The sequence below is a fragment of the Tenrec ecaudatus genome, chromosome X, assembly GCF_050624435.1.
Source record: "Tenrec ecaudatus isolate mTenEca1 chromosome X, mTenEca1.hap1, whole genome shotgun sequence".
NCBI classification, from domain to species: domain Eukaryota; kingdom Metazoa; phylum Chordata; class Mammalia; order Afrosoricida; family Tenrecidae; genus Tenrec; species Tenrec ecaudatus.
In genome coordinates, this window is record NC_134548.1 from 49,865,551 (window position 1) to 49,880,114 (window position 14,564).

Genomic DNA, 14,564 nt, shown 5'->3' on the forward strand with positions numbered 1-14,564 from the left:
TGGCCCCTTCACAAATTCTCAACAACTATAGCCCCTTTGGGCTTGGTCATGCCATAGGCTCAGGTTCTGCTCAATTCTTTGCATTCTTTGCAGGCATTTCCTATACCCATTTCACAGATCCCATTTAATGGCCGAAGGTCGAGATCTTACAAACATTCTCTATTCATACCTCTCAATAATCAATTCTATCACCAATTATATCAATAACAGTAGACAGAAGAAATCAGTATAATCCTAGTAAATCCAGATATCCTAAACACAATTCTTAAAACAACCAAATTCAATCTTTTCTTATCTAAAATATCCCATTTGTATGCAATATGGCTTTAAGTCTCTGGCTGCGTCAGCCACGGCTTAATTTTCTGTCAGTCATTTTTACTAAGAAGTAATCCTGGATCTTCAGGGTTAACAGCATGCTTCAAAGGCTACATAAGTGAGATTCAATGCAGAAAATCCACTGGGTGAACTGGTATATACCTCAGACACACTTGTAACCTGAGGACTTACGTTGGAAAATAGATGGTGTCTGAGGAAGCAGAAGACAGCTGTATCAAGATTATTGAACTGTTGGTAAGCAGATAAGCATGGTCTTACTACATAAATGGTTGTTATGCTTTATTAAGATAGGTATTATTCAGGAAAACCTGTGATGGACATTCTCAGTGATTATTGTTGTAAATTTCCCTGACAATTAACTCCCATTGTTTGTGTAAATAGCATCTAGCCATGAAAGGACTGATTTTGTTGAAGTGAATAATTCAGGTATGGTGATATGGAAATAGCCTATATTGGCCCAATAGCCCTTTCTCAACAAACCTTTAAAAATTAGTACCAGGGGCTAATCAAGACAATATTAATGGAAGATTGCTATGGCCCAGGGGGATGATTGATAAGACTCTCTACCATAAAGTAGCAAGGAGGTTTTGAAAGGGAGTAAAAAGCAGATGCAAAAACAAACAAATATACATAGCTCTAGGAATGGGTTTTGGGCTCCCACTAAATCCCAGCTCCAACTTAAGAACAATTAGTTCTTACATCATGGCCCTGCTCAATACTCACCCTCAGGAAGGGAACACAGAAGATACAGGGGCTATAGCAAAATGTGGCAAAAAATGTAGATGATGTCCGCTATCAGATACAATAGCATCTGGGGTCTTAAAGGCTTGTCTCCAAACAAGCAGCCATCTAAGATGTTAACTAAGTCCACATGGAAGAAGCAGAACATCATCAGAGGAAGCACATGAAACCATTGTAAATCACATAATCCAATGTCGAAGGAAGGATTGGTATCAGAGTCTAAACTCTTGAGAATCCAGTTTGCGGAAGGCTATGGATGACAGTGGAAGCCCAAGATACATTTGTGGGAACTACATAAGAAATAAGCCTCCAATGATCTCCATTCTATCGATAACTGAGGGATGGGAAGAAATTGTTTACTGAACAGAGTGCATTGGAGAGATGAACATAAAAGATCAAAGGATAAACTTGACTTGAACAGTTAAAACTTTGTCATTTGATCCCCCTCTCTGATGCACGCTAGACCTGATTTGGTTTTCAACATTTCCTGTAGTCTTGATTTGCTTTTGCTTGTTCATCCCAGAGGTGTGATGTCATTTGGAGGTCACCATCTTGAATTATGTTATACGCTTTTCGGTACATGAAACCTAGGATAGATGAAACTCTAGGGCCAGCAAGTAGAATAAGGGTTTGGGGGAAGGGAGGTGTTAGAGTGGCAGTGGGAATGGCTAAAAGGGAGACGATATTAAGGAGTCCAGGAAGAAAAGAGAATCTTTGGAAACTGATTGTGATATCAATTGTACTATATTGCTTGATGTGATTAAACAATGGCTTGATATGATAACTGTATTAACTCTCAATAATAAATTTCTAATTAAAAATCTTAAAAATCTTTTGTCTCAGAGATGTTCAAGAAGTGTTTTCACAGCCACGCCTGCCACCTTCCCACACCCACCCTTGCTCAATTTAACATTCATTACCTTTATATGTAACACTGCTGTTAGGAATAACCAAAAACAATATCTACGAATTAAAACTTTCACTCCCCATCCTCTTTCCAGAAAACAGCCCAGTAAACCGCCTGGCCATATCTGAAGAAAGACTATCATAAGGCAAAGGTCACACAAGCCTCTACTCTCCATCTTCATAATTTGCTTCTCAAGTACCTCATTACCAAGGTACTATAATATGTTAGGCCATATTGATTCTGGGAACAAATTCAGTGACATTCATGTACATATAACGAACAACATATATATATAATGACATTTATATATGAGGGGGTAACTCCCCCCAAAATGGAATGTTTTTCCCCAAAGCTATGTATTTAATTTTTTTTAACAAAACAACCTTATGACCTTCAAAGTACTCTCCTTTACACGTAATCAATTTATCAAAACTGTGATTCCATTCTTGGAAACATTTTTCAAACTCATCACTTTTGTCTTCACCTCTTCTACATCGTCAAATCACAGTCCTTTCATGTCCCTCTGCATTCGCAGAAACAAAAGGAAGCCTCACGGAGTGAGGTCAGGTGAATAAGGTGTGTGGGGCAAGAGATACATGCTGTTTTATGCCAAAAACTGGTGCACTGAGATGGCTGTGTGAACAGGTACATTGTCGTGGTGGCAAAGCCAGACCCCTGTCTGCTACAACCCAGGACTTTTTGGTTACACACTGTTACACAATCTTTTCAGAACCTCTAAATAGAAAGCTTGATTAACGGTCTAACTTGGTGGAATAAACTCCAAATGCACAGCGAGTCAACATTTTCATCCATTCATGAAGTTGATGGATGTCCAGAACAAGTTTGTCATCAATCAACATTTTACCTTTTTGCAACAAGAAAACCACTGGTACACTTGAGCTTTTCCCATAGCGCTGTCCTTGTAATCTGTGTTCAACATCACGACAGTTTCTGTGGCATTTTTCCCAAGCAGGAAACAACATTTCACAGCCACACGATGTTCTTTTAAATTGGCCATCACAAAAAAACGAGGTTTGAGTGAAACTGCTTTTATAAATAAAAGCACAGTGACCAGAAAGAATCTTCCCAGGCAACGCCATTGAGTGCACTAACTCAGAGCGAGTTGCTCGATGCTCGCCTAGCAGGAAAAATTAGTACTACAACAGGTCCACTCCACCCATCAAAATTCCATTTTGGGGGGCTACCCCTTGTGTGTGTGTGTGTATAATGAAAGTTTCATATCAAGAAGTAAATATATATTGAGATAACATCCCAATCCAGTCCAATTCAAGTCCTTAAGTCCCTCTTCAGACACACAGCCACATGCAATGATACAGAATGCAGAACAATCACAGGTTGGTGGGTAAAAATCCCATGGATTCAGGGTTGGTGAAAACATGGCAGGGACCTGGCAACTCTCTGGGTGGCCAACAAGTAGAAGAGTAAAGGCAGAGAGAGGGAGGTCCCCCAAGCACTCCTTATGAGAAGGGCATGCCTGTAAGGAGGCATCATCAGGCTATATAACCTGATTGACAGGTTGGATACTACCCGTACACTTGTATATATCCTCGAGTTGACATAATGTTATGCAAATACCACAGACAGACACTGGGAAGTGAGGTCACAGTGAATGCACTGGCCGTGCATTGTCCATTGTATGCTCACAGCAATTCTAAGTGGCTTTTGTTATTCCTACTTTACAATGAGAGAACTGAGAGCAAGAGGGTTTTAACAACATGGTCAAGATGTAATAAATAATAAATGGTTAGGCTAGGTTTGGAACTCCAGTCCAGCTAAAAAGCTTTGCTCTCTCTATTACACCAAAGAGCCCCCATTGGGTGTTATGGCAGGAGGATCAGATCTTACCACAGGAACCCAAGTCACAGAGTTCATTTCAAATAATGCTCTATTTCAGGAGATATATGTAACCTGGGGCCACTCTCTGGAAAACGAGGGAAAAAAGAACCTGACTACAGTAATGATAACAACATTGGTGGTGGTGGTGATGCTTATATTCTCCTAAGATGAATGTGTTGGTCTAGGTACTTTCGAGAAACAAATCCACAGAAACTCATGCATAGGAGAGAGTGTTATATAAAGGGTAAGTGTGCATCAAGAAAACATCCCGACCCAGTGCTGCCCAAGCTCACAAGTCCAACATTAACCCATTAACCTATATGTCCAACACCAAGCCACAAAGTCCTCCTCCAGCTCACAAAATGCACACTATGATGTCGACTGCAGTAGGAAAGCCAAATCAGTGAGCGTGTAAGCATCTCGGTGCTGGCAGGGGTCTCCACGCAGCTGCTCCAGCACTCAGGGCTGCATCAGGGCAGGTCCATGTGGCTTCTCCTCAGGGATGTCTTGCAGGAAAGTGAGCCTTGCCAGCAGGGAACTGGCTAAGGCAGCTGCACCCTGGTCCAACCAACAGAAAGCAAGAGACCTGAGAACTAGAAAGGCTAGGCTCACTGAGCCGTTTATCTCTCTGCCCTTCAATTAACCCCCACATGTGTATAGTGGCCAGGTTGGCACAATAAACTAACTACCTCATTGAGGACTCAGAAACTCTGAGCTCTGAAACACAGGAAGACCAAGTAAGGAAAGAAAATAAAGAGGGCAGTTAAAATGGAAGATGAATGAAATGGACTGAGAAAAAAAGAGATAACTCCTTTGGAAAATAAAAGAAATAAGAAAAAAGTCAAAAGAATGGAAAAAGGGGCCAGGAGGTTAAAAGATTGGGGTTAAAAAAAGATGGGGTGAAAGAAAAGGAAATGGAGTTACATCGAAAAAAATAATGGCAGTTAAAGCATTTCTTCCCTCCCTGCCACCTCACCATTTCTAATGGCCAGGAATGATCAAGCATGCCTCCTTAATTATTCATACCTCTGCTAAAAGGTTTATGATAATGGCATGTGTCCCTGGAGCATCCTCTTTATTAAACGAACTATTACTAAATAGCACAATGAGCTCTATACTCAGAACAGGTATATAATAGAACAAGTGTAGAAGTAGAAAAATCTAGATAATTCTATTATCTTAAAGTATTCAAAACCTTCCAAATATGATTATAAGAAAAAATTGGGAAAATATAACCACAATGTTTAAAAATAAGACTTGTGAATCCAGAAATCTAAAAAGCATTACACTCAAAATCAAAATACCAAACTCATTGCCAGTGAGTCAATTCTGACTCATACTGACCCTGCCCTGACAGAATGGAACTGCCTGTGTGGGTTTCCAAGACTGTAAATCTTTACAGAAGTAGAAAGCCTTGTATTTTTCCTGAAAAACTATTATACATATATCCAGAAATCTGCCATGGTGGATTATTACATGAATTTAGTGTGTGTGTGTGTGTACACTAAATCTTAAATTCCAAACAGCAAGTCAGAATCCAGAGAGGACACACTGTAAGATCCTGTTTACATAATGTTCACAAACAGGAAAAACAAATAATTTCTGATAGAAATGTATATTATGTTTGCAGTGGTGGAGATACAAATGTATACACTTGGCAGAATCCATTCGACTATATGATTAAAATGGGTGCATATGGAAATAATACCTTAATAAAGGTAATTAAAAAATAAAGTTTACCTCATAAAATAAGGGCTCAACTACTCATGTAAAAATGGGGCTTGGGCCCTAAATAACAGTTCTTTAAAGAAACACAAATGGCCAAAAAGCACAAGAAAAGATGCTCAACATCATTGTTTATTCAGAAAATGGAAATCAAAACCTCAATGAATTACCCTTACCACCCAGTAGGATGGTTATAATAATAAAATAAATAATAAGTGTTACCTAGGATGTGGAGTAATTAAAACCCTGTACATAGTTTCTAGAAATGTAAAATTATAGTTATTGTGGAACACACTTTGGTTGTACGTCAAAAAGTTACAAAATAGAACCATCATGTTGCTAGTTGCCATCAACAACCCAGTAATTCCACTCCTGGGGGATGTACTAAATGCATGTGTCAACTGCTGCCCCAAAGGATTAAAAACAAGTATCCAAATGTTCACAGCAGCCCTATTCATAATAGACAAAAGGTGAGTAACCCAAATGTGCATGATGGAGAGAATGAATAAATAAGCAGCATCATATAGGAATATAATGGAATATTGCTCAGTCCTAAAAAAGAATTAAATACTGACATATACTATACAATATGAATAAATCTCCAACATACTTTGCTAAGTGAAAAGCCAGACACACCAGATCACATCTTGTACGACTGCATTTACATCATACATATTGCATGATTCAATTACATACAGAACAGGTAACCCCCTTGGGCCGAGGCTGGAGGGAGTGGGAGTGATTGCTTAATGAGCATGAGGCTTTTTTAGGTGATGAAAATGTTTTGGAAATAGACAGAAAATGTGCTCGCAACAAAATTGTGGATGTACTAAATGCCACTGAGTTCTAAAACGGTGAATTTTATGTAAATTTCTATTTTTTTATAAAAATGAAGTCTCAAACAGGAAAATCTTAAAAAACAAAACAAAAGTGCAGCTATTCTGTATCCTGGGTGTGGTGGTAGTTACACAAACCTACAGTGTGATAAAATTTCATAGAATTATAAAGTAAGAAAAATATGAATACATTCAAAACTGGGGAAAATCAAACATGGTCTATAATTAGTAGCATTGTATCAATGTAGATTTCCGAGTTTTGATAATATAGTGTGTTTATATAAAAAACTCACTGCCATCGAGTCGATGCCGACTCATAGTGACTCTATAGGACAGGGGAGAACTGCCTCTGTGGGTAAAGAAGCCTAGTGTTGCTCCAAGGACAATGGTTATATAACAGGTTATGATGATTGGAGGAAGCTCCGTGAAGGGTATACAGAACTTCAACGTACTATATGCTCAGATGCTTTGAGTCAAAAAATATTCCTGAGATGAAATGTGAAAAAAGGAAAACAACACATATTATACAGCCAATATTGGTATTGTCAGAAGATATCCATTTACTATAGAGCAGAATCCTGTAAATACATTATTAAAAAAAGGCCACTAATTTTTTGTTTTCAATAAAGGTGGAGCCAGTTTGAATTCAGAGGAGGGAATGCATAAATAATTATGGCTCTACAAATTAAAAATTCAGAATAAAGTCAACCTAAAATTTAAGGCAGCAAGTAAAATAGTAAATATCATTTCCTAATTTGTTAACTCCATAGAAAAATAAATCAAGGTGACCAACAGATAAAATTATTTTTGAAAAACATATTTGTATACTGTTCAAAGCCCAGAGATTTACTACATAATCAGTTAACAAAAAAACCCAATGTCAATTCATGCAGTCATTAAAATTCTAATTCTGTGGTCAGTAATTTTGATTATAATTATTATGCCTACAATAGATGGAAACATTAAAATAATACTTTTAAATGCATGCATCCCTCCATAAAATCAACCTTTATCCTGCCACTTACTATAATGAGTCATTTACGAAATGGCAAACAAATTAGGCTAACTAGGAGCTATTGACAAATGACAAGAAATGAGAGCATAATTGCAGTGTCTATGTAAATGGTGCTTAACTGCCAGATAAAAAGTCATATAAAAACATTCAGTCAACTGTGCATTTCTAAATATTCTGACTTCTTATAAAAGCAGTTAATGATAGTTCATATGCGGTAGCAACTGCAGCATACCAGAAACTGCTAAATGCCAAATTTAAATGAACAATGAAGCCCTCAGTGCCTAGTGTAATTAGAGAGAGCCTGGAGCCAGGAGCCCCAGCATCTGGGCTGTTCTAGGATGAACCCTCTAAATTTAATTGTGGTCACAGCTCAGGTGTAGATTAAAACTGAGTCTCAGCTGTAGATTAAACTCATTGTGATCTAGTCAATTCTAACTCATGGCAACTCTATATTGAGTTTCTGAAACTGTAAATCTTCATGGGAGATTTACAACTTCATCTTTTTCCCAGGGAGCAGTTGGTCGGTTTGAACCACAGACCTTGGGATTAGCAGCCCAATGCCTAGGCTAAGCATACACCACCTTTCAATCAAGGAAACTAAGGTTCAGATAGGTGACATAACTAAGCCACAACCATGGAGCAGATCCAGTATTTCTAAAACCAGTCCCAAATCCTTCCCCCTGCTCCATTTAGAGTGAGTCTCCAATTGCACGTATTTGCTTCCTCGCGGAGGTGCTCAAACGATGACTAGAAATAACTGGTGTAAATGACTATGTGCCTGCTCTTATTTAAATCAATTCTATTAAATAGTTGGTGTTTGTTTGGGGTGCTATATCGGGCAAAATTATATCTGTCTGTTTGTATACATCCCCTCAATTGGGACTGCAATTGAGACTGAAGGTTCTCAATAAAGGCATTGCTGGCATTTGCCGGAGAAGAATTCTTCCCAGTATGGGGTGCCCTCCCCATTACAGAATTTAATATACACACTTGAGCTTCAGGTAATCAATGGCAGTAGCACCTTCTAGGCAGGATTCGTCCTAGCAGGAAGCGATTTAAACAATCAAACTTAAGGCAGAAATATCCATGATGAATATCCCTAGCATCTTAATAAAGACAGGATCCACATTACTAATTCTTCCTTCTGCCTCTGGTTCCATTAGGACTCAGGCAGCTCAGTTATTGATCTCATCTATATATTAAAATGTAGCAATTTGGTTCCTCATGGATTTGGGGCCTTAATTTTTACTTTTAAAGATACTGCATGTTGCTTAAGGCGCATTAAGTTGATGTTAATGATGGTGAAATCATTTGGAAAGGGTTATCAACAATGGTTGCACAACACAAAGAGCGATTCATTGGCCCCGAATTATACATGTATCAGTTGTTGAACTGGATAATATTTTGTTGCTTTTATTTTTTTTACAACAATTAGAAAAAAATAATTACAGGAATAACGATGAATACAAGGAAGAAGAAAACGTTCTGGAATTGACTGATGATAATAGTACAACTCTTCTTGATATGATTTAATTACATGACATGTAGATGAAGCACTAATAAAACTGCTAAAATATATTGCATTAAAATATTATTTACTTTGGTTACTGAGTTTTTGGAAACCTTTATGTTTTGCACCCAAGGTGTGGACTCACTTGCCTAGCTTTAATGTGGTCCTGTTTCCAGTCACTATGACAACTCAAAACACCTCCACACATTTTCTAATGCTATCTCAGGTTGACAACCTCTTAAATAGGAAAGGCTGCTATTTCTCATATATCAGGAAGTTCAGATAGAGAGGCAGCCAGCGGCTCGAATGCTGGCTCTCTGATGCTGACAGGGATCAAGTTCCTTTTATCTCTGTGCTATGCCCACAGGATGGCTGCTGCATGCTGAAGAATGGTATGCTAGTTCTAGGCAGGAAAACAATGAATGCTAGGTCAAAGGGCACGAAAAGCATACCAGCTGAGGCTGACTTTTGATTAGACAAACAATAATTTTCCCAGGGGCCCTACCCAATAAACCTCGACTCATATATCACTAGCCAGAACTCAGTCAAATGGCCATCCCAGTAGCAAGAAGCCTGGGGAAGGAACATTTTATGTAGGCACTTACCCAGCCTGAATAAAGCGTGTGTTTTATTTGTAAAAAGAGGAGGGGAGTGAATAAAGGGTTAAACAGCTAGAAGTGTTCACCATGGGGGCCATGCAGTATATTCAATGATGGCTCTTCCTGGTGTTTGCAAACAGCATCTACACTGCTTATAATGTGATAGGCTGCCTGAACACAGCATTTGGATGATGACTATTAGAATTTTGTCTAAAACCTGGAATGTAGTCTTAGTTGGGTTCTACCAGGAGAATTTAAGTACACATGATCTGTTAAAGGTGCACTCTTGGGAAGACCCTGTACAGAAGCAAGGGACGTGAAAACGAGCTACGCAAGCAAGCGTTCTCAGGTGAAGTTAAGCCTTGGGCTGTTGCCCATAGAGCTAGTGGACCTAGATCACCCTGGCTTGTGGCAAGAAGCCGAGCTTGGCACCCACAACTCTGATTCTTAATGGAGGGGTGAGTGACAAGTACAGCCTCCCAGGTATTTGTGGGAGATAACCCCCAGCAGCCAAGAGCAACGTGAGCTGTTTCTCCAAACCCTTGCCGCAGCTGGGCGAGTGGGCACACCATCTCTCCCATGGGTCTGTGTGCACAGGCACCAGCAGTGTCTACTAAAAATACTGAATGTTCAGACATCTTCCAAAGAATTGCCTTTATTTTTCCTTTGTATTGTTTGAGAAGACCTTATTCTACATATGCAGCTACCATTAAAAACCACTGCAAAAAAAAAACTGGCAATGGGTTGAAATGTCTCATGTTTATGAAAAAGGATTAACAGATGTTGACTTGTTTTGTTGATACACGAATGTAAAAAGTGCTTTATAATTTGCTCTGGGTATTAACCAGGATTTAATATGTAGTGCACAATCTCATCAGAGCACGTGAATATTTCATAGTTTAGTGTCTCATTTAAAGCTCAATTAATATTTAATTGAAGTTGACCAACAAAATAACTGAAAGAATTATGTTGCATTTAGTTAGGCTTGAAATGAGCAAGCTCTTCGTTTTCTCAAGTAGTTTGAAGCTAAAATTATTCCAACTTCATGAAATATTCCACATAATTTTATAAGAAATTAAAGGGCTGGCTGCAAAATAAGTTTGAAAGGCACATATTAAGTACTGAGGAAAACATGAAATAAAATGAATTTTCAACTTTAAATTCCAGAAAACAGATTGATGCATTGTGGTCCATGACATTACTAATTCAGCAGTGGATTAATTTAAAATATTGTCAATATCCTCTTTGAGACAAGAAAGTAAAAATAGAATCTTTTCCTTGGCTCATGTAAACATAAATGCTCTAGAGCAATGAATATAGACCTGTGAGATGGAGATTAACAAAAAGCCATGTATAATTCACCCATGTAAGTCAACATAGAAATACTTTTTGAATTCTGAGTCCAGCACTGAGTCAGGTACTCAAAATTGAAATAAATAAAAAAATTTATATATATTGGCCCATATTCAAAGGATTCCCAGGCAAGAAGCTTCGCACTGGCCAGTCAGAATTACGAAAGTGACACCAGACATGCGCTTTAAAACACATGTGAAGTAAATGACATACCTGGACACAGATGACATGGTATCTATCAAGTCTACCAAATTTATGAACATTTTAAATGGAATCAAAGCACTGCCAAACCATTCATATAAAAGCTGCTAAATCCCACCTGGTAAAATTAGTATTGAATAATGAATGTTTGAATTCTTTTTTTTTAACAATTTAAAATGTTTGAATTCTTCATCTATCAAGTCCAGAATTATTTTTTAAATATTGCTCTTAAAATAATCTAGTGACACAGGTAATTTTTGGAAAACAGGACATGGGGCAGTGATAACAGGTTTTCTGATAAATACCGCATATGAGAAATAACTGGTTATCTTGTTTTTTTCCTTTCATTTTAGTCCCTTTTTATGATATTCAAATGATTAACTTTTCACCTGTCAAAATCTCTGTATATATGTGCATGTACTTTGTGTACACATGTACATTAAAAAGGTCAAAGCCTTATCTAATATTGAAACCTTTCCCTATTACCTCTATACTTCTTCCCACGGCAGTCTTCAGTCTATAGTGATGGCGAACCATAGTTCATATGCAGAAAAAATACTGTAAAAATAGCTTGTTCTTACTTAATGCCACAATTAGGATAAAAAAAATCAATTAATGACTACCTGATAAGCAACAGTGTAGCCTCAGTGTCTACAGAAGGGCAGAGTATCCTGTCCAGGGAGGAGATGAGAGAGAGGCTGATAAACAATCATCAAGAAAGAAATACCAGATGCCCTTCAGTTAATACTTCTGGTCAGAAACAGCATCGTAGAGAGCATTTTTTCTTCTAGGGTACATTGTTCTTGAATATGTCTTTTCAGAAGAATTAGTCTTAAGCAGTTATATCAAGGACTCCCATTTTCTCAAAATTCTTAGTATTTAGTACATGTAAAATTGTCACGTCGTATGTCTCCAAGTGTTGTATAACTTACCTGTTTGTCAAAAGCTACCCATGATGGTACATCCGATTCCATCCCTGTAGGGTAGATACTGTATTTAGGCTTCAGCTTTTGCCCAATCAGTGGTTCTCCACCTATTCCAGGTTTTTCATCACTTACTAACATCATAACATTGTTACAAAAGCCCCAGTGTTGAGATTTGTGGAACTTCTCCTTTCCTGCCTGTGAACACAAGAGACAACATAAAATGATGAAAGTTACTCTTTACGACTTTTCTGCATTGTTTAAAAAAAAAACCACACTTTCTCATCATGTATTTTCCCACTGTGAAATGACTGCGCAGTGGCAAATAATTATGATCAATCTAGATAGATAAAACTGTATCATATTTTAAATTTGATTCATCTTTCAAAATTCAAAACTTGGAAAAGCAGTAAGAATATATTCAATACTCCAAGCTATTTGAAACATTTAAAAATAACTATTTCTGCAAGTAAACATTTAGAACACTAGCAAGCTGTGTGTCAAGAATATATACAGAAAAGGGGGAAAATCCTCAACATCAGGGTGAAAATGTAACCAATTTTCCACAGAAAACTCAAGAGTATTTCTCCAGTAAAATAAATGTAACAATAGGAAATTCCTCAAAACTGTCAGTCTCCTCATAATTGTTAAACCTTGCCCCCATATTCCCTACTCCCTTCCTGCCATTCATCGTAATCTGGAAAAAATGAAACATGTACTCCAAGGTCTGGCAAGAAATGTGGACCCACATCAGTTCGTATGTGCTGCTTGTGGGAAAAGTAAAAGAAATTAGTGTCACTACTCTGAGGAGAGATTTGACAATTACCCATGATTTACCAATTCTACTCCAAAAACATATCTTGCCATCTGTACATGAGAAGCTATGTATCAGATTATTTAAATATTACATCAGTGTTCATAAGACCAACAGATAGAAAACAATCTAAATGCCAACAGCGACAGAAAAGATACATTAATTATGTTGTTTTCAAACAAAGTTCTAAAACTGCATGTATCAATATGGGTAAATCTCAAGAAGATCTCAAACAAAAAAATCAGTAGTATAAGAACACATAAAATTTGGTAATTCCACATTTAAACCTTGAAAGTTCTGAAAAATAATACTGTTACTTATGGGTAATTTAGCCATCAGAATAATATAACAAAGGGGGTATCTCAAAAAAGTGTGGAAATTTTAATTATCTTTTCATCTAATTTTACACAAACATTTTAAGCTTCTCCTATCATACCACTTATATATCATAGCATATCATATCAAATTCCACATAAAAATAAAGTTTTTCACCTATCAGTAAAGTCCTATATATCCTCTGAGTTCATGCTTCTGCCTCCCTCTCTAGAGGTAGCCGTCATCGTTAATTTGTTGCTTATCATTTCCACGGATCCATAAATAACACTATATTTCTAAATATTTTCAAGATTTATATATATGGAATTATCACATTTTAAATTACTTTCTACTACCTCCTTTCAGTTTTGCTCAAATTTTTAGGTTTTTCCTTTCTAATACAAATCGTTTTAGACCTTTGTAATAATATTACATTTTATAGAGTATTTTCTTCTATTTGAGTTTCTCTACAAAAGGAAACCGAAACATAAGCTTAGGATGAGGGTACACATACCAAATCTTCAACCGAATTTGAACATTGATTTTATTTTTTTATGCAGACTTGCTGTTACATGAATGTTCTGTATATTATCAGCTATGGTTTTGAATGCCAAGACATCAAGATACATGAATATATAAATAAAAGCCCAGATTTGCTGGTGCTGGCCAGATTTGTACTGCTCTGGCTCCACCACTTACTGCGATCTGGAAGAGGCATTTAGCCTCTGTGGGTCCCCACTGCCTTGGTAAAGGGAAAAACAGTAATCACCAAGGGGTGGAGGTACTGGTAAAGCCACCTATATTCCCTTTGCCTAACGGGGGAGGGTAAAGTGGAAGGAAGAGTGAGTATGTGGCAAACTGAGCATTCTGCCCCTCTCCTTGAGCTTTCTCTCCAGAGGAGTTGCCATATTACCTCCTGTTTCTCAAAAGGGAAACTTTACACATCGGAAAAGACAAGATTTCATTTTTCACCACTGCACTGCCCAGTTGCTGAAAGCATACCATCCTTGGCTTCCACTGAGTAAAGGCCAGTAGTTGTCACAAAAACAAGTAACTAATTCCATGGACACAATAAAAATATAAAAAAAAACTTTTGCCAGAACTGCATACAGCCAAGACAATAATTTCTTACAGAGCCATAGCAGGGTCCCAAACCAAGCCACTACCATGGAAGAGATTCCAACTCATTGTTGAAATATAGGGTCCCCATGGCTTTACATCTTTATGGGAGTAGACTGGTTCATCTTTCTACTACAGATGAGTTTGAACCATTTTTCAACCTAATGGGTAGCAATCCAATGCTTATCTTGGTACCACAAAGGAAGCCCAGAATCAGCAAAAAAAATGTGCCAAAAGTAGGCTCTACACTTGGCTAGCAGCATCCCCCTTTCTCAAGCAAGTAATCTGGGGCAGACATCAACTCACTTTTGAT

General features: G+C 37.6%; 1 protein-coding gene across 1 annotated transcript in view; it reads right to left on the reverse strand.

Moving 5' to 3' along the window:
• Window positions 1-12,147, reverse strand: part of EFHC2 (EF-hand domain containing 2) — a 168,573-nt gene extending 156,426 nt beyond the window's left edge. The window contains exon 1 of the mRNA XM_075539326.1: window positions 12,013-12,147. Within this exon, the coding sequence (XP_075395441.1) occupies window positions 12,013-12,147 (135 nt within the window). The remainder of the gene's footprint in view (window positions 1-12,012) is intronic.
• Between the last annotated feature and the right edge of the window lie 2,417 nt (window positions 12,148-14,564).